The sequence below is a fragment of the Amblyomma maculatum genome, chromosome 4, assembly GCF_055883805.1.
Source record: "Amblyomma maculatum isolate TAMU_Amacu chromosome 4, ASM5588380v1, whole genome shotgun sequence".
Taxonomy (NCBI): Eukaryota; Metazoa; Arthropoda; class Arachnida; order Ixodida; family Ixodidae; genus Amblyomma; species Amblyomma maculatum.
Window position 1 is genome coordinate 15521668 of NC_139347.1, and position 18633 is coordinate 15540300.

Below are 18633 nucleotides of genomic sequence, written 5' to 3' on the forward strand. Positions count from 1 at the left end.
ACAACTGCAAATGAGCCTCCAAGTGTGGCTGCATTCATTGTATAATTAGAGGGGGTTGCTTGGCAGATTTAGCTTCATAGCCAAGAAAAGTTGCCACAAAGTATACTACCTGCCTATTATTACATACTTGAACCTAGGCTCAGAAATATGAGCGTGTCACAAATTAGTGCACTCACAAAAACATTGGTGCGATTGGCAGAAACTATGTAATAGTTGCTACATATTGTTCCCATGCACGATGATGCAATGTCCCCATGCAGTGATGCAATGGCTTCATAATATGGGGAAACAATGAGTCAGTTTTCAATGCAAAACATGCCATAAAACGTGTCCATAAAACGTGTTGCTGGGCTAGTTGCCGACACATTTTTAGAATAAAGAGGTAGCACAATATGGACGACCACTAAGGGAAAAAGACGACAAACGCGAACACGAGCGTTCGTGTTTGTGGTCTCTTTCCTCCATGGCCGTCCATATTGCGCTACATCTTTATTCTAAGAATCATGTCCATGCCTTCCAGTGGTTCTCCAGTTTATTCAGATTGTTGCCTTTTTTTTAAAAATGAGATGCAGCAAAACTACTTTGTACTCCTTTGGAAGAAAAATTCATTTCAATTATTACAATATTAATTTATTTTGCCCTGAAATCAACAGATGGCAAACATGCTCACATGTTTTAACCATGTTTAAAAAGTAAGCAATATACTCCAGTTTTCAGCCATAATGTCGACAAACCGCTGCCCCGTTAACATTTACATGGCAAGGCTAAATTATGGCACTAATAATTTTTTTTTTCAGTTACAGCAAAACAGATATCCTTCTAAAGAAGAAGACATAGTGAAAGAAATCAGAAAGAAAAAAATAAAGGCACAATTTTTGCCATGTGGCAACGAAAACCACAGAATCACTGAGAGCATAAGTATACACACAGGGCACAGGAAATTTAGTGATGCAAGGTGCTCATCATTCCATGCATTGCATTTTTCCCTAAACACGCACATGATATAATTCCTGAAGTCCTCTGTGAAGCCGGCTCCTGGATTTACAACGGGAGCCAGCACCAAACCTATCCTCGCTGAACTACAAACTTTTCAAATTCAAGCCTTGCACCAGGTTTACCTACTTGGAAGCAGGGAGACAGAAAGAATAGCTTATCTCATCACAGGAAGCAAGTAAAGAGCATGGAATAAATGCTTCCCAGTGACATCTGTACCGCTCTCTAAAAATTAAAGCTAAGAGGCCACAAACCCTCTGAGTATGGAAACCATAGGTAGGCACCGATCTGATGATTGCCTAACATCTTTCATCCCTACTGATGTACATAAAAGCACTTCACAATTTGTACAAGCCACATAAATGGCAATAAGGAAAGTCAAAATGTCTCATTAAGCAGTTTACTCTGAAACGTCTAGGTGGCCAAATGACTGGCACCAATTTGAACATCATCTGGCACGGAACAGACGAGTCCTGCGGCATGTTCTAGGTTGCTTTAATGAGGCTTTTGGGCCAAGTTTTCTGCAAAATGTTTCGAGAGGGATGCTGACAACAATAGCTAGGAGGAGGGAGGAGGAGGAGGAAACAACTTTATTTAACGCATTACATTAAGCGTTAAGAATGTCCTGAGCCAGGGTCACCAAGGCCAACTGATCTTGCAGCTGGTCAGAGGCTAACCAAGCCCGCCACGTTGGGGGAGGAGGGTGTGGAAAGTGAGGAGATTGGAGGGCGACAGGGCATGAAAAGATGCAATGCTCCAAGTTTGCATAGTGTTCTGGGCAATTTGAGCATGCAGGGGAATGTATGATTCTGTATAGAAAAGGTCGGGCACGAGTAAGCAGTGTATTTAGTTGTATGCGTCTAAGAATGCGGATTTGCGTGGTAGTGAGAGATTTATCAGGAAGAGGAAGTGTACGGAGAGTTTCTCTAATGTTGTCGTAGTGAACGTTGATTTCTTTTTTGTAGTGAAGAGTAGTGTCCCACGTTGATGGATAAGGCCAGGGAATCCCAGGCGCCCGGTGTTGAAGTTCGCGGGCGAGGCGATGCACTACCTCATTGCCTGGGATTCCAGCGTAGTGAGGGGACGTAGTTTGGTAAGAGCTCTGTGTAGATCATCGTGTAGTTCTTCAGGAATGCGACCCGTGTGAATGGCGCGTATAGCTTGTATTGAATCAGTGTATATGGTATATCCTGAAGGGTTAGGGGGTGCTTGTGCAAGGTCTTGAATACTGGTAACTATTGGCAGGGTCTCGAGAGTCGTTGTAGGAGGAGGATCTATGTAAGGACCGAGGGTATGCGTCACTACATCGCTACAGCTTTGAATTGAGTAAGCAGCCGCTCCGACCTTAGTTCGTGATGCATCTGTGTAGATGATCGTGGAATCTGTTGGGTGAACATGGTTGGAAACGCGAGCGGAACGTTGTGGAAAACCAGTTTCCTCCCCCTTCGCCGCGACCGACCACCACCACCCCAACGAGCTTCATGGCAGCGCCGGCTGGGAGAGGAGGTAAATACCTCCCCTTGGGGGAAGGAGACCAGCGATGGGTGCGCCACCAAGACGTCTACACGGGTTCCCGCGAGAAGACGAGAGAAAGATTCTGGATCCAGCCGGCAGCGAGAGCGGTCGTCTCCCGCCGCCTCTCCTGGCAAATGCCGGAGGATAGCGGGCACGGAGTACGCTGCGCACACGGGAGGACCCGTTGTGCACGACCGCCCATCTTCTGGTTCCCAACGGCGAAGCGACCGGTAAATACCGCACGCTCTCGCCGCCTCCCGCGGCAAACGCCATGGTATGGCTTTGTCCGAAGAATGCGGCGCGCACGGGAGATCCCGGCCGCCATATTCACGGCGCGTGCAAATGTCCGCCGCCGAAGTCGCACCCCCATTCCCCAGCCGGTGAGTCAAAAGCCCTTCTTACGTAGCCTTGCCCTTCCAAGGAAAACCTTGTTGATGTATAGCTAGCCGGCATGCTCTGTATTATTTGCAAGTGCAATAAATAGCATTGGAGTATTACTATGTGTCGTGCTCGTCCTTTGTCCCTTTGTTCCCCTCCGCGGGTCGCTAGCGAGGACGCAGCACCTGCGGAGTAGGAGCGGGGCGGAAGACCGTCCCCCTCATATCCCCACAATGGCGCCTCAACGTGGTTCTCTCGTGCAGAAGCACTTGAGCTAGTTACCCCTCCCTAGGAACAAAGGACGATAGTCAGTTCGCGGTGTGGAGTGCCTGCCCGGACTTTTAACATTAGGCCTGACCCGACATCGCTATGCTAGCAAGGCTAATATGCTTTCTTGACGGCGAGGTGGGAGGAGTTGCAGCGAGAACAAATGGTCGTGCATGTATTTGTGTGTGTGTGGAGCATTTTTTTTTTATTCGTGTGTGTTTGTGTGCTGAGACCTTCGAGAGGTGCAGCCACGAGGTCGTACATGGAGCGCGAGACCGAGCCGTCCACGGAGAACAGCACGCCGGAAGCGAGTGAGTGCCTCAAACGGGACGGTGGCCCTACTTTTCTTGTATATAGTTTTAAATATTTTCTCTTGTGTCTCTTTGGCTCTGGGAGCCAGGTGCCGCAATCGGCTGACTGGTATTGCAGCCGTGATTGCCGGAAAGCACCGGGGCACTCCGACACCGCTGGAAGCGGTGGGCGCCGTTCGCTCAGAAGTTGCCTTTGGATGGCAGCGAGCGACTAGGGTCACCCTGGGTTCCTTGGCGGAGATGCACATCCTCGCGGCGCTGTGTTCTAGCTAATGTCCTTAGCGCTAGAGCGAATAGGCTTAAGGCTCTTTTTAGGAGCTGCCTGTCGCACGTCGGAGGACAGTCTAACCGTGGCATACAGCATGCGCAAATGCGTTTTGCTTGTTTTATATTGACCTCGCTGCAGCCGAACATCTCGCTGAATTAGAGAAAGCTAACTTCGTTCAAATGAACTTGGTATTTTTGGGTTGAGAAGGAGAAATCGGAAATTTCGTTGAACCAGATTATTTTGCCGGCAAACGAACCGCGGATGCCCGTGATTCGTTGGGATTAACGGAACGCAGTGCGGTGCCGTATAAAATTGTTTGGCGCTCGCATTGGCCCGCATTTTACCAAATGGTCATTTTGCTCAATTTATTCAACCTTTTTGGAGATCCGGAGGGTTGTGCAGATATCAAGTGAAGCCGCCTGGACATGCTGCCATTGTTTACGTTCCTGCCTGCTGCCCTGCGGCCGTGAATCACCGAAGCTCGGAGTCTCACGGAACCAGTCCGGCTTGACGGGAGAGGAGGCCAACCCCTACCTGCCAACAAAGGCGCGCCAGCGGGAACAACACCCTCCCGTCACGCTGGCTTCTGGGACCTGCCGATGGACAGCTGGGGGCCCCTTCACCTTGCTGCTCGTCGGATGACACCAACGCTTGGGTTGCACTAGTGTCTTGCCTGTGCGAGCTGCCCTGCGGTCGTCATTGCAAGCCTGGTGTGGACTCCGTTGATGGCATCCAGGGAGCAGCTTAGGTGAACATTTAAGGAGGGAGGGATGTGGAAAACCAGTTTCCTCCCCCTGCGCCGCGACCGACCACCACCTCCCCAACGAGCTTCATGGCAGCGCCGGCTGGGAGAGGAGGTAAATACCTCCCCTTGGGGGAAGGAGACCAGCGATGGGTGCGCCACCAAGACGTCTACGCGGGTTCCCGCGAGAAGACGAGAGAGAGCTTCTGGATCCAGCCGGCAACGAGAGCGGTCGTCTCCCGCCGCCTCTCCCGGCAAATGCCGGGGGATAGCAGGCACGGAGTACGCTGCGCACACGGGAGGACCCGTCGTGCACGACCGCCCATCTTCTGGTTCCCGACGGCGAAGCGACCGGTAAATACCGCACGCTCTCGCCGCCTTCCGCGGCAAACTCCGTGGTATGGCTTTGTCCGAAGAATGCGGCGTGCACGGGAGATCCCGGCCGCCATATTCTCGGCGCGTTCAAATGTCCGCCGCCGAAGTCGCGCCCCCATTTCCCAGCCGGTGAGTCAAAAGTCCTTCTTACGTAGCCTTGCTCTTACAAGGAAAACCTCGTTGATGTATAGCTAGCCGGCATGCTCTGTATTATTTGCAAGTGCAATAAATAGCATTGGAGTATTAACTATGTGTCGTCCCCGTCCTTCGTCCCCTTTGTCCTCTCCGCGGGTCGCCAGCGAGGACGCTGCACCTGCGGAGTAGGAGCGGGGCGGAAGACCGTTCCCCCCTTTAAACCCCACAACGTCTGCCTGTGTTAGTGTCGGGTGCAACGTTTTTTGGAATGGGGATTATTCTGAGGTTATCCGGGAGCGAAGAAGGAAAGGTAATTATAGGGAGGTCTATAGGTTTGAGTGCAACCTGCTGTAGTATCCAATGTCCTTGTTTGGTGCTAAAGCATCCTATGATTAAATGAAAGGGTTCTGCACTGCTAGGAGGGGTGCCAGTTATATTAATGGGCTCTTAAACACCTTATATGATCACTGCAAATACTTTGCCTTCATGGGTTTTCCCTGTTGCTGCTCAAACGATGCCGGAAAGTCCTGTAGTACAGCAGTGTGCCCCATGCAGTATGCACACTGCTCATAAAGCTCTTAACAAGGGTTTATCACCCCACTGTGCCATTGCTAATGATCCACCTTGTGAACACACTAGCCTCTCCATCCTGTAAAAAATTAGATGGGTTCAACGCTGCTGAACCGAGCGTGGAGTGAAAGCTTTGGCTGCGGGCGACCGAGCGTTGCATCGAACACAACCAGCGTTCCGTTGAACGCACCAAATTTCACCGGCGTTCTAGGTGGTGGTGTTAAAGGCGTTTATTGCATCTATGAATGGGGGACATTTAAGCCCCGCCTTTAAAGGCATGACACGATAGCGTAGGCTACCAGCCCGATGCTTATGAAGCCCCGCTTTAACGAAGCTGTATGAAGGTGCCTTAGTGGCTATAGGGGTAATGTGAATACTAGGGTCTTGGTAGGCTGATTCTGACATAACCGTCTCATGTGAAACGAAAGACCAAAGTTGGCAGCTCCTGCCATTTGCGGCTACGGCATATGAGCATACGTGACGAGCCGAGCTGGCTGGCGTAGTGTAGCTTTCGCAACAAAAGAAAACTGTTACTGGCAAGACTGGCAAAATTTTGTTCTGGTGGCACAATGAAGCTACCCTGATGCAACAGACGACATTGATAGGAACATATAAAAAATTAGTGGGGTTTAGCTTTACTTAAACCTGATAGGTTGCGTAAGCAAAGCCGATGTAGCTTCTCTTTCTGTTCTTTCTTCTTCTGTGGCGCGGTGCGGCTACTAACTGGGTTTACCCGACTGCTTGAGAGGGACCTCATCTGTGGTCGCTCTTGTTACTATGGCAACAATGCACCATCTGCGCGGCGTGCTTACCGGCCAAGTTAACGCGATGGGCTGAAACCTCTCGTAGTATTACTTACGCAATAAAATGCCCCGGGAAGAGTTCTCCTTAAAATATCAATATGCAGGCGTGAACAGACAAACAAGACCTCCAAGTACAGTGCCCTGGTTCCCCTCATGAGACCCACCTGCAACCATCTTGCTTCGCTCCATGACCTCCTTGGCAATAGTGTGGCTGAGGGCAAGGAGGTGTGCGCGACGCCGCTTCTCCTCACCTACCTTCGAGCGCAGGGCCTCCACTGATCCCCGAGGGGCACCCAGGTCTTCGTACCTGCACACAGAGGTGACTCACTCAAGAGCAAATTTCACAATTCGCAACCTCCAAAACTAGCCACCTTCAGCAGAGAAAGTCTCTCAGGTTAAATATGATAGTGCCCCGCACTTTCCAAAGAGAAACAGTAGACAATCTCTCACTGCAACACGTAAGTGAAAAGAACTCTTACAGTAGTTAAACAGTGGTAAATGTAATTCGCAGGTTAATATTGTGAAAGATGCTCACAAAAAGAAAAATGTGGCTCACAAATGAATATCACGCTGGAATGGCTGCTGAAGGTATAGTATATACTAACTGCAGTTACCCTCACAGCAGCTTTTGTATCCTTTTCTATACAAACATATACCTGGGCTGTACTGCAGGTGAATGGAATGTCACAGCGCGGCTTTCCAGCCTTCGATTAAGATAATGGGCACATGGAATATCCCGTAAAAACATCTTATGACTTGACAGTACATACAACAAAACATGTACGAATTGCAGGCATTTGCTGTTGCGTTCTTTGTAGTGCGGCGGAAAAGAAGCCACGAAAATTAAAGTTGCAAACGAACCGATCAAGTTTCAGTGCAGAAGTGCAACGCATATTGGCCACAAAGGCAATCCGTTGTCGAAGGGTCTACTTGTCGCACTTAACGCCGCTGCCCTTCGCTCTCATCTTTATCCGACTGCAAGAAACATGTGAAAACAGGAGCCATTTTCTTTTTTGTGCCTCGTGGCACAACCAACCGCACCACAGCTTGCAGAAATATCGGGAATTATAGTCGAAACACAGTAAGCGCAGTGCATTCAATGCAGATGGCACGGGCTTTTGCCTACACCCCGAAAGTCACTACTGTCGCCAGTGCCGCCGCATCTCTACTGACATCGCGGGCTAACGCTTGTCTACAGCGAGCGCCCAGTTTTGCTCAACCAATATTAATAATATTCGGCTGAATTTGGTGTTGCATACCTGCGACGGTCAATTATCGCGTAAATTACCGCTCTGGCACAGCTTGGCGCAGCAGGTCAGATTGGCACAGAATGCGCAATTGGTGTAGCACTTCCATCCCTGTAAAATGTCCAGAGATGCTTGGGCTAATAGGGGCCAGTCGCATGCACGCAGTTTCCAAAACTAAGGTGGGTTGGCAACAGCACTCACCTTGTACTGGCGGTAACTGTAGAGCTCCGCCTCAAGCACCTTCGTATTGCACTCGTCCCGCATTACAAGTCTGTAGATGTGCCTATACTGACTGAATTCATCCGGCAGCTCTCCTAGCAGGTTTCTTACTACTACTACCTCCACGAAGAATGCAAGAGTGCCATCTGGGAACGAGTTATTTTGGTCGAAAAACTAGTCTTGGGGAAAAGCTGACTTAGATTTCCAGAAAGTGTACCTGCTAGAAGCAGACATGCTAGCAGGTGCACTTGGGTGGCCGACACGGCACAGCCTTGAGCATCAACTCCCCTCGGACTACTTTTTCGAGTGTCTGATGGCTTGTTTTTGTACTTGAAAGAGAAGGAAATGGGAAGTTTTTCACTGAGAACGGGTTCTATAGAATAGCATGAACTTGCCAAAACCCAGTGCTTTTCGGTTTCAACCAATACCGTAACTTCTTTTTTTTTTTTTACCGGTGGATGTTTACCGGTGTTCTTTTGATTAAAAGATGAAAAAGTATGCGGTGTACATATAGTCCCCATAACCACCACGTGCTTGCACTGCACAGCACCCCGCCACTGTGCTTCCAGCATTTTCATTGTGAAGTGACATTCAAGACATAGCATGTGAGAACACTGCCACGATTGCAACGTAACCGCCAAGCTGTATTGAACGGGTGTCTATGGGAGGTTGAATAGGGCCGGCTCATGAAACTGCAGCATCTGGGAACTTAATAGCAGGGTTCTACTAGCACTGTAAAGGAAGATCTGCAGAAATGATTGTGCAGCGAGTACTACCTGCTTTGATTGCTTTCGCCGTACAGCTCACCAGCATGTATGCCATAACATTTCACTATATGGCAGAAATGCTTTGTGCAGAATGTATATGCCAGGCTGATGATGGCTGCCACCTGGGGATGAATCAACGATAGGTGTTGTTTTGGCTGGCTCCCTTTGCTGCAAAGTCATATTGATGCACGCATGGGTAGAGTGAACTCTGGGAGGATGAGGGTAAACAGCAACCAATCGACGGCGGCGAGAGCTTTCTTTTGCATTCGCAAGAGAGAGACACTCATTTCAAACTTCTGTGTGCAGGCTGCGATTTGGTGGAATGCCTGGACTCGTAAGTTTGCCACTGCGGCCTGCATACTTCGCTTTGCCAGCGTAAGCTGCTAGTGCAGCTCACAGAGCAGTGCAGTTGCAAGCTAAGTTAGTTGGTAAATATGCCCTGCAGAAAAATGGTGTTTGCTTACAAATGTGGGACAAAAGGAATGAGTAGTGAGTAGGCACAGGTGTATACAGAGTAATAATCACAGAATATGTACGCTGAACCTCATGAAAAAAGAAAGGTGAGCAGAAGACAACAATTGCAATATGCCACTTCTGAAGTTACACGTAGTAGTAATTACACTTCACAGCCCACTATGGATGGCTTCATTAGGTCTTTTTCTGACGATACTATATGCTACCATGAGTTCGTGAACAACACTATCTTTATGTCAATGACAATGATAAAGTGAATGCTTGTTTTAACAGAAAAGAAAGCACGACAAATCTTACCAACCCAGGTAAAGTTACTGGAAAAAAAAAAGAGAGAGGAACTAATTTGCAATCAAGCAAGAGCAAATGCACTGTGAATACTATGCATTACGGTGAACCTGGCAAAGAAAGACTTAGTAAAAAGCAGCATCGTTACATGCTGAAGACTTCATGTGAACTTACAGCATAGTGTAAGGGCCATACTCACAACTTGAAAGACGGTAATTTGAAAGAAAAAAAAAATACAAGAAAAAGAAAACTTTCAAGGATGAACAATTTTGGCAGCGTAATCATAATTTAGAGCCATGAACATGTTTTGCGCATAGAATTCGGCCTGGAAACGTAGACACAAGGTGCTGCGTGTGGTAAGGCACATAATAAATTTTGTTTCCAATATATCTGCTTCTTTTCACAGCTGCACTTTGCAATAAAACCATTTGTGCTTGATTATGAAAGCACATTTACAATGAAATAATGCGACCGCAAATATAATGCAAGGGGGAAGTTTGAGACGGACAAAAAAATATGATTATGATGCAGGGTAGAATATGAATCTTCTCAGCACCCCATCCATATCAGTCCCATTTTAGATGACGCAGGAGGCTAAAAGCCATAGCGCAAAAGAAAAAAGATAAGTGAGAAACGGCCTTTGCATTTACACTCCAATCAGCTGTGGCTTCTCTGTGCAAGAAAATCAGCACAATGGACTTGTGCTCTCTTTTACATTAGCATCCTTACTTTCATGTACTTTATCTTCATGTACTAACAAAGGATTGACCTTGAACAAATACCAGCAGCACATCAGAAAACGAGGTCAATCAATCTAATCACTGCATTACAGTCACTACAGCTGCCTCTGCACAAGAACTACTCTTCATGCAAGCTACCCTTATACTACTCCTTCTACCCATCCTTCGTAGTTTGGGTTCTTTCCAAGCAGACAATTTGTAAAGATTGTAAGTACCCGACAGTCTCCGTGAGCATCTTGCGAATGTTCGCTGCTTTGAGGCTTCTTCGAAGCTGCTCCACAGCAGACACGTTCTCGGACTCAACCTCGATGTACCGTTCGGGAATCAGGATCTTCTGTGGTAAGCCAATCTGGAAACACAGCAATAAGAGGCCCACCTAATATACTACAGCTATGAACTAGAAACAATGTTATCACTGGCTGCTGCCAGCTACATTTAACAGACACGAAGGTGAGGAATACAGTATCCCTACAATCTTTCAGACAGACTCAACTGAGGCAGGTTGCTGGATACATCGAACAAGACGAGAAAATTTCGCTGGTTCTCCTTGAACAAAAAGATAAATTTATTACGACTCACATTATGTGTACAATCGGGAGCAAAAGTGGTATACAACATTCAACCGATGGCGGAGCTCGAGAAAACTGCATTGAGACTTCATCTAGTAGCAGCTGTGTGGGATCTAGACAACAGGGGCAGAGTCCCATTTTGTCTAGATGCATGAGTCACTGTCGCTTCCCCTGTCGCTGCTGCTAGATGGCACTTTGATGCTGTTTTCCCGAGCTCTGTCACTGGCTGAGTGTTGTATACCACTTTTGCTCATGACTGTACATTTTAGTTAAGATGGTTAAGTTAAGACTTTTGGTGTGACTGAACCATGGCTACTCTACACAAATCTTGAATGGGGGTCAGAAGTAATTAGGCAGCAATGCCATTATAGCAAACGAAAAGGTTTTAGTATAAGACGAGCTTAAAGAAATTAAAGATGTGAAATATGCAAGTAAACCCTGCGAAGTCCTTGTGCTAGCATTTGAAATGGCAACACTTTCATTACTTTAATGACATAATTGTCATTAAAGCTATATGTACTGTGTTCAGGCTTCCCCGCAGTAAACTGCATCGGGTACAAGGCCACATGATATGTCATCAATGATGTGGCCAATAAACTCCAATGCCAAAGAGCTTATATGAAAGAAAATATATGCCCTCTAAGGCACTAAAAATGAGAGTATAAGTTAACTTTCTTGGAAAAAAAAAAAAAAAACAATACAGAAAAATTGATCCTTGTCGTTTATAATGATCAAGGCGGAAAAACCAAGTCTTACAAAAATGGGTGGTTGAAGTATTATATTTTAACAGCCTTCATCCCTATTGCCATCATCAGCAAAATGACATGCCGAAATGCCATCATCAGCAAAATGACATGCCGAAAGAAATAAAATGATTCAATAAGCCATTTGAAGACTGATTGCAGAAACTTTATAATAAATGTACACAGGCCGACAACCCGAGCACCTCAGCTTTCCACCTGCGACGTCCGCCACTGCAAACTATTTGTGGCTGGGTGTCATCAGCATGGGAGTCTCTTTCTCACCGCAGAGATGGTGGGCAAATATTTTTGGAAATGCAGCACAAAGAGCCATGCATTGTGAGACATCGGCAGTAAAAAGCAGTCGTCATCGAGCTCTAGTCTGGATAACACTTGTGCACTTAGTGACATTCTACCATGTGATACCAGTGTACTCAAACAGAATTTTAATGCAAATGAAATGAAATAGTGCCACCGATATGCTCAGCCAGTTGAGTGGCATTTCTTTCTAGGTAAGAGTGTTTTCTAATATGTTTGCCAGTTTTCTTTCTATTTTTTAGAACTGGTAAGTAGGGGAGTCAGCCTGCAATCCTCCAGTCCTAGCTATAGTTTGGTTTTTCCCAGATATATACAAGCATATCCCTGTGGCCCTATGTGAATAAGTGCTACCAGGTATGCCTTCTCTTATGGAATGCTATCATCATCTCTTACCAGGACAGCAAATATTAGATCTATGCAGCTTTCAATTAAAGCACACTGCCATTTTGCACATGGCACTTATGCTGTGCCGCATGGTATGGCTTAACAAGGTTTCGGTGCAAATGTTTCATAATCAAGGGCTGCATAAATTGCGATAAAAGGAACCTGCAGCACACAATCAGGAACTTGAATTGCCTTTGGTGATGTGCTTATCATAATAAATTACGAAGAGGCCTACCTCCTGACAACAAAACCACATATCCGATATCGAGATGCCGAGCACCCCATTACCTCCCTAGCATAAACTAAACAGAGCCCTTCGCGCTCTCATTGCACTTCTTGTTTCACTATCTTTTTCTCCGTTGTTCGTCTTCGAAGGCCACACTAAAGAAGCCAAACAACGCCACGACTGCACACAAAGACGTGTATGAAAAATAGAACAAGGCTTTCTGCTGGCAGCAACCTCAAGTGAGAAATTCACCTGCATGTCGATGGTCTGCTCATCGTAGACGTCAGACTTTTTTATGGTGGAGCGCACTATGTCAGGCGTATTGACAGTTCTCAGGCACCGCTCCATGTCCATGTCATCGCGAGACCGCAGGCAGGCAGCCTGTAACAGTGGCAATGCATACAATCACTCGAAGCCAAAATCGAGCCTACTGGAGATTTTCAAAGCTTACACGGGGCTAATTTCACTATTTGAACCATTCATGAATAATTCAATAGTGAAAGTATGATGTCAATTGAATGGCAAACACTATTCAAAAACTATTTCGAAAACTATTTGAAATTGCGAATATTCCCCTACCTCTGGCTTCAACTGCTAAAGCCTCATGATTTTGCATTTCTTAGTGCTCATGACCTACGACGACGTGCTACTTTAGATATAACTCGATTTTCAATTGCAGGTGTGGGAGCAAAGCACGAACAATACGAGACCGCTTTCTTAACACACTATTTTCTCGAAGCAACTGCACCTTGCACTCTCTTTTTTCATAAGGACTGGATAGAAGGTGCGTAATGAATGTAAGCACATTATGCTTAAATCATTCTGCCTGATTCAATTCAGTTCTTACCATCCACCCATATGAATGCACGTTTACAGTCGCAGCAAAGACATGAATCAATAATGAAAAGAAAGAAAAGAAGAACCACAACAAATGGGAGTTTGAGTAAACCACTATAACAACCTAGTCTGTGAATAAAACCATACGACACTCATGCCAAAATAATGCCTACCATTACAGGGACAATTACACACAAGACTTTGTGTGCTTCCATTTATCTGTGTGCCCCTGCCAATATTTTTTTACAAACTTGTGAGGGTCAGCGCATTTTCAGTACAGCTGTGAAAACTGCCTTGAAAACAATGAAATATGTGGGTAGCCATGAAAGACTGCCAAGCTCACCATTTTTGGAGGCGAATGCTGCTCCAGGAAAGGATGGCTACCAGAGATGGTATAGTGCCGCCGCTTGTTGCGGCGAGACTCGTTTTTGGCTGGCGTGCGCTGCCCATTTGACGTGCTGTCTGATGATGATGAACTGGTGCTGCGGTCTTCCGAGCTGGAGGTGCTGTCCTGGGGTGGCTTCTGCACACACAATTCCTAGACTCTCAAGATTACAAGCTCCCAACAGGAGAACTTCACAAGAGCCAACCAGCTGTTCTAATATATCTGTGCAGGATACGAGGTAACCAACCCCAAAGAGCATCAGTAGTCATGTGCGGTCAGCACTTAATAATTTAAACTCGAATGCGACAAGAAAGACGTTCCAATTGTGTGGTGCTCAAATTGAGAAGCATTTCTTTAAAATGGGTTTTCTTTGACAGGGCCCAAAGTAAGCTTCAGCAAAAATAAACCAGCCACTACAGGACAGGGACCTCTCTGTCTACAGTATTCAACAAGTTTCAATCGACAAGTGCTCAGAATATCGAATTATTTAGTTTGAATTACTACACTTGCACCCCAAACCATCTTTACAAGACTGTTTGCATGCTGCAAAGGTATTCTGACCAAATAACAATTACTAACCTTGATGCTGAAACAAGTGTTGGAAAGACAAATTATTTCATGCAAGATGCAGTACTATAAAAATCCAGAAAAGCCCAGAATGTCATTGCTGCTAGAAAGAACAAAAGCCATGAAAAGCCGACACTAGGAACACATTGCATTTACATCCATATAACTTAAATGTTAGACTTAAAAGCCTGGGCATTTCCAACTGACACACTGTCGCAACATGTGCTACATTGTGCAGAGATGGCCAAATACTGGCCTTTGGCATGCAGAAAGGCATGTGCTGTGCCAGCTTATGAAGTTTGTAATAGCTATACTGCAGGTGGGGCAAGACAAGAGAGGCAATGGCTACCCTGCTGGGCCCTTTTCAAGCAGCCCTCAAAGCGAAACAAAAACTAAAAAAAAAAAAAAGAAAAACGTCGCTATCGGATACAGGAAGACACATGAGACGGTAGCAAAAAAAAAAAAAAGTCATAAAGTTCTGAGCAAGCACCCCTTTTTCACACACCGAAATTACCAGAAAAGTGCTGGGAGCACTATCCTTGCACAGCATCAAGATGACGAAAACAAAATATTCCCACTAAAAAAAAAAAAAAAAAAAAAAAAAAAAAGAACTGAGGACAGTGCACATGGATGTAATATTTTACTAATCTCTATCGGGCTTATAAGTGTGCATCAAGACGTCGGCATGCTGTCACCAAGTGTGCTATGCTGCCATCGCTGTTTGCTCTCGTCGTGTCATTTCGATAGGTTAGCGACAGTCTTATTTTGATCTTAGTGCCAGTTCCCACCTAGACAACAGCAATCTGCTCTCTAGCTCGTGCGCACCAGAACTTGCTCACAGTGGTCAGCTGACATCAGCTGTCAGCCTTTGGGCATGTGCACATGTAGGTGAGCTGGCGTTTTACGAGTGATGTTTTGTTTGTGATATTTGTGAGTTGAGATTGCGTTGGACTGGATTGCTGCCCTGGATGGGGCTGGCAGTGTTCCCTGGGTGCAGCATATGCTAAGGGCAGAGAGTGGGGAAGTGTGGTGCGACGCGAGAAAGGGCATATATATACGTATGGGCTGTGACCAGGATGGAACCCATGTCCTTGGGTCCAGGTAGCTGATGAACAGGCACTAAAAAAAAGAGGCTGAGTGACACAGAAGGCATATGGGGACAATAGACCCCATAAACCAGAACTACTATTCGATTTGTTCAGCACAAAATTATTAGAAGAAAATTGCTGTTCGTTTCGAATTTACTTTGAACCAAAAAACCACTGTTCACACATCCCTGCAAAATACCAATAAATAAACAGAATGCACTGTGAAAGAAAGCTTCAAATGCCACAGTTAACCTTTAATGCACTTTGGCTTGCTGCTGACTGACCCTTGCTGGACGCAAGTTTGAAAGCGTTTATTTTCATCTACTTCTTCAGTCCCCTTGGCAAATTCTACAAATATTTTGGTGCATGCTACCGAGCTCGCCTTGTTTTTCAGTACTAAATTTTCAGCACAAACTAGCACTTTGATTCAAGACTTTTTTCTTCATTTCAAAGTTATTTTAACAAAAGAGCTATTCACTTTAAACTGAAAATCCACTGTTCGCAATTGTGTACAAAAGCTGCGTGCAACATGCAATGAATATGAAGGAGAAAAAGAAGCACCAAGAAGCAGGTTGTTCAACATTGTGAAAATGGCTTTGATCAATTTCATTGCAAAACATGCGCATCAAGCACATACAGTAGCTGCGAGGTGCAGAGGAACTTTACCTTCATTTCGTATGGAGACTCGTATGCTGATCCAGAAATGTCCACAGGAGCTGTTCTAGCCTCTGTTGAAAATAAAAAGACAAACACTGTACTTAAAAGGAATATTTTCGTCTAAAGGATTTATAGGCTTACTTATTAGAGGCCAGAGGCTCTTGGAAACCACAAACGCAGTCCACAGAACCCCTGAGCTCCACAAACTCTTTTTTTTTTGTGGAAACCAGTTTTAGAATCCTATACACCAACCAACATGTAATTCATCCCAAGTGCCACAGTATAGCTACAGTGAAAAGCATACTATTAACGGGGTAGCATTAAAGGCCTCGTTCTCCAGAAAACCTGACTTAGCCATTCTCGGCGTCGTCTAGTCGTCAGGTGCTAGTTGGCGGGTGGCATGACAGGCCACTGACTGGCCATCTACTGGGTTGTGCTATGTCGCAAAATGACATGACATGGCCGAGTTGACAGCAGCTGCTAACTCAGGCCAGTGCTTTGGTAAACGAGGGTGAAATAAGAATCGAACCCTCTAGGACCCTAGGACTGCCAGTCAAACACGCTACCCTACTAGGCAAAGTGGGTCTTCCACATCATGTGGTAGCTTATGGCTAATACAATGCTAATGAGTGCATGAGATAAAAGAGACTGAAAACTGGGGAATTAGAGATTAAGTGAGCGGCAAAATGTATGTCTGTGAATGAGGATCTGCAAGGAGAGCTGCAGACGGGAGCTATTAACGTTGCCGTGTCACATCATATTCTTGAAGGTGCAGCTTAAGCGTCCGACCAAAATTTTCTTTACAACTCTACCGTTTATCACACCTTATGTTTTCAAGCCATGCTTTGTCGCTCCTCAGCACTGTAGGCAGAATCAAAAACAAGTCATGGTCTTGATTCTGCCTACAATTCTGAATTATTAATGTACTAAAACTGTACCAATTTAAAAGACACTTTCTGCCAGAAAACAGCCTCTGGAAAATGCAATTTGCAACCGGTAACAGCTGGACTGTGGCAATATATAAATCTAGGAGCTCTTTTCAGTTTTGCTAGCCAAGTTTCACCTGAATAATTTGGTATATACAGTACGCCAACAAAGGATAGAGCAAAAAATCTTTTTTTTTTTTGTTCTTCCATGCCCTGTGGCCAATAATCAGCAATTGCAAGGAAATACGACCAAGCAAACTACATGATTTCCCTCTCACTGAACATCAAGCAAGTCCTGGCAACGTGCACCATCAAAATGGCCATGATGCGAGAAGACATGTAGATGCAAGATGTGCTACATAAGCAGACATAGGATGTAGGTTTATAGCACATTCAAATGTTTGTTCGACTAAGCATTTCAAAGCTATCGCATTAAAGAACAGAACATGGCAGAACTGCAGTCTTGCTTGTCTTTTGTCTTTAAAGTATATATGGCAGTCCTCTTGTGGGGACCTAGACTCACAAAGTGAAAACAAGTTGCGTACCATTATCCTCTTCTCCCTCATTGCAGAAGACAGCATCATTTTCCTCGGCTACCCAGGGGAACATAGAGTCATCGAGACCACCCTTGCGACGATCCTTGCCTTTGTTCCGGCGCTCAGATTCGCGTTTCACAATGCGCACAGTTTTGATCTCTTGCGCACGGTCGCGGGGCAGCAACCCATAGAACTTCTTTGTCCGGTCGTCTGCTTTGCTGATGTCCTGTGTCAGGTAGGAGGACCTGTCCTCAGCCATCTCGCTCGGCTCCGGAGAGAAGCTTGGAGACTCCAGGTCAGCAATCTGAGAGGCCTGCCCATGGAATGACCCGGCAATGCATGGAGGAAAACCCAAGCATACCTTACAGTGCACCCTCTCGTGGGAGTCCCAACAATAATAAGATCACATATGTCTATTGACATTTCCTTCATTATCAAAATTTTCTTAGTTCATGAAAATAGGGAACAGTTTACAAGTTTTAGGTTTACAAGCTATATTTTCGTGGCTGAAGCAAATATTTCTCAAATCTTATTAAAGCTGAACGGTAAACAATCCCTCGAGATTGATCTCGAGCCCTCCAATACGTCATATTGTTGCCCAATGCATGTTTCGGGCAGTAAACTCCATGGTGCAATGCTGCCGCCGCGAATACTGACCTCATTTACCATGAGTTAAAAAGCAATTGTAATGACTAAGAGAAGCAAGTATAATAACAATGAATCAACGAAAAAAAGAAAAATATGTGCCTTTACATAACAAGACATGTTGAACTTGTTAGGCACAAGAACAAAAAATAAAATTTAGCAAATTTCGATAAAAAAGGGCGTCCAGGTCAAGGGATCTTTGGAATCTCTTGCTTTTCAGTTGTCATTTGGTGAGAACTTAAAAAATCAGCTGCAATGTTTACTCTGTCACAATGGGTTCTGCCTTGTCACTGATACCAAAATCACCTCCGCAGCCAGCTTAGATATACCACAGGAAAACAGAGCTGAGAAGGGCAGTTTCAAAGACAGCAGATTCAGGGTAATTTTTTTATCCTTCACAGTAATTTGTTGGGTCCAATCAGATATTTGAAAGTAGCGACAGATTGGGTATCACTTGCTAAGATCTTTGGGGATACTCAACATCTAAATTCCCAGACTTTCTTTTTCTTGCTGGACATGCACATTATCCACTGAGGGCTATTGCATTATTGTGTGATTTTATAAATTTCTCCCACCATAGTAAGCACAAAGCTGGCCTGGAAATTTCTACACCAAGTCCAATTATCAAAACAAGCGAAGACAACTTTTGTGAGGAGAACAATTTAC

At 45.5% G+C, this 18633-nt stretch overlaps 1 protein-coding gene across 3 annotated transcripts in view; it reads right to left on the minus strand.

Moving 5' to 3' along the window:
• LOC146190335 (uncharacterized) overlaps window positions 1-18633 on the minus strand; it is a 61558-nt gene that overhangs the window by 5313 nt on the left and 37612 nt on the right. For all 3 annotated transcript variants that reach the window (XM_084600803.1, XM_084600804.1, XM_084600802.1), the window contains 6 exons: window positions 17332-17635; window positions 15870-15931; window positions 13507-13686; window positions 12579-12707; window positions 10305-10438; window positions 6522-6664 (listed from right to left, as the gene is read on the minus strand). In XM_084600803.1, coding sequence (XP_084456929.1) covers window positions 6522-6664; window positions 10305-10438; window positions 12579-12707; window positions 13507-13686; window positions 15870-15931; window positions 17332-17635 — 952 coding nt within the window. The remainder of the gene's footprint in view (window positions 1-6521; window positions 6665-10304; window positions 10439-12578; window positions 12708-13506; window positions 13687-15869; window positions 15932-17331; window positions 17636-18633) is intronic.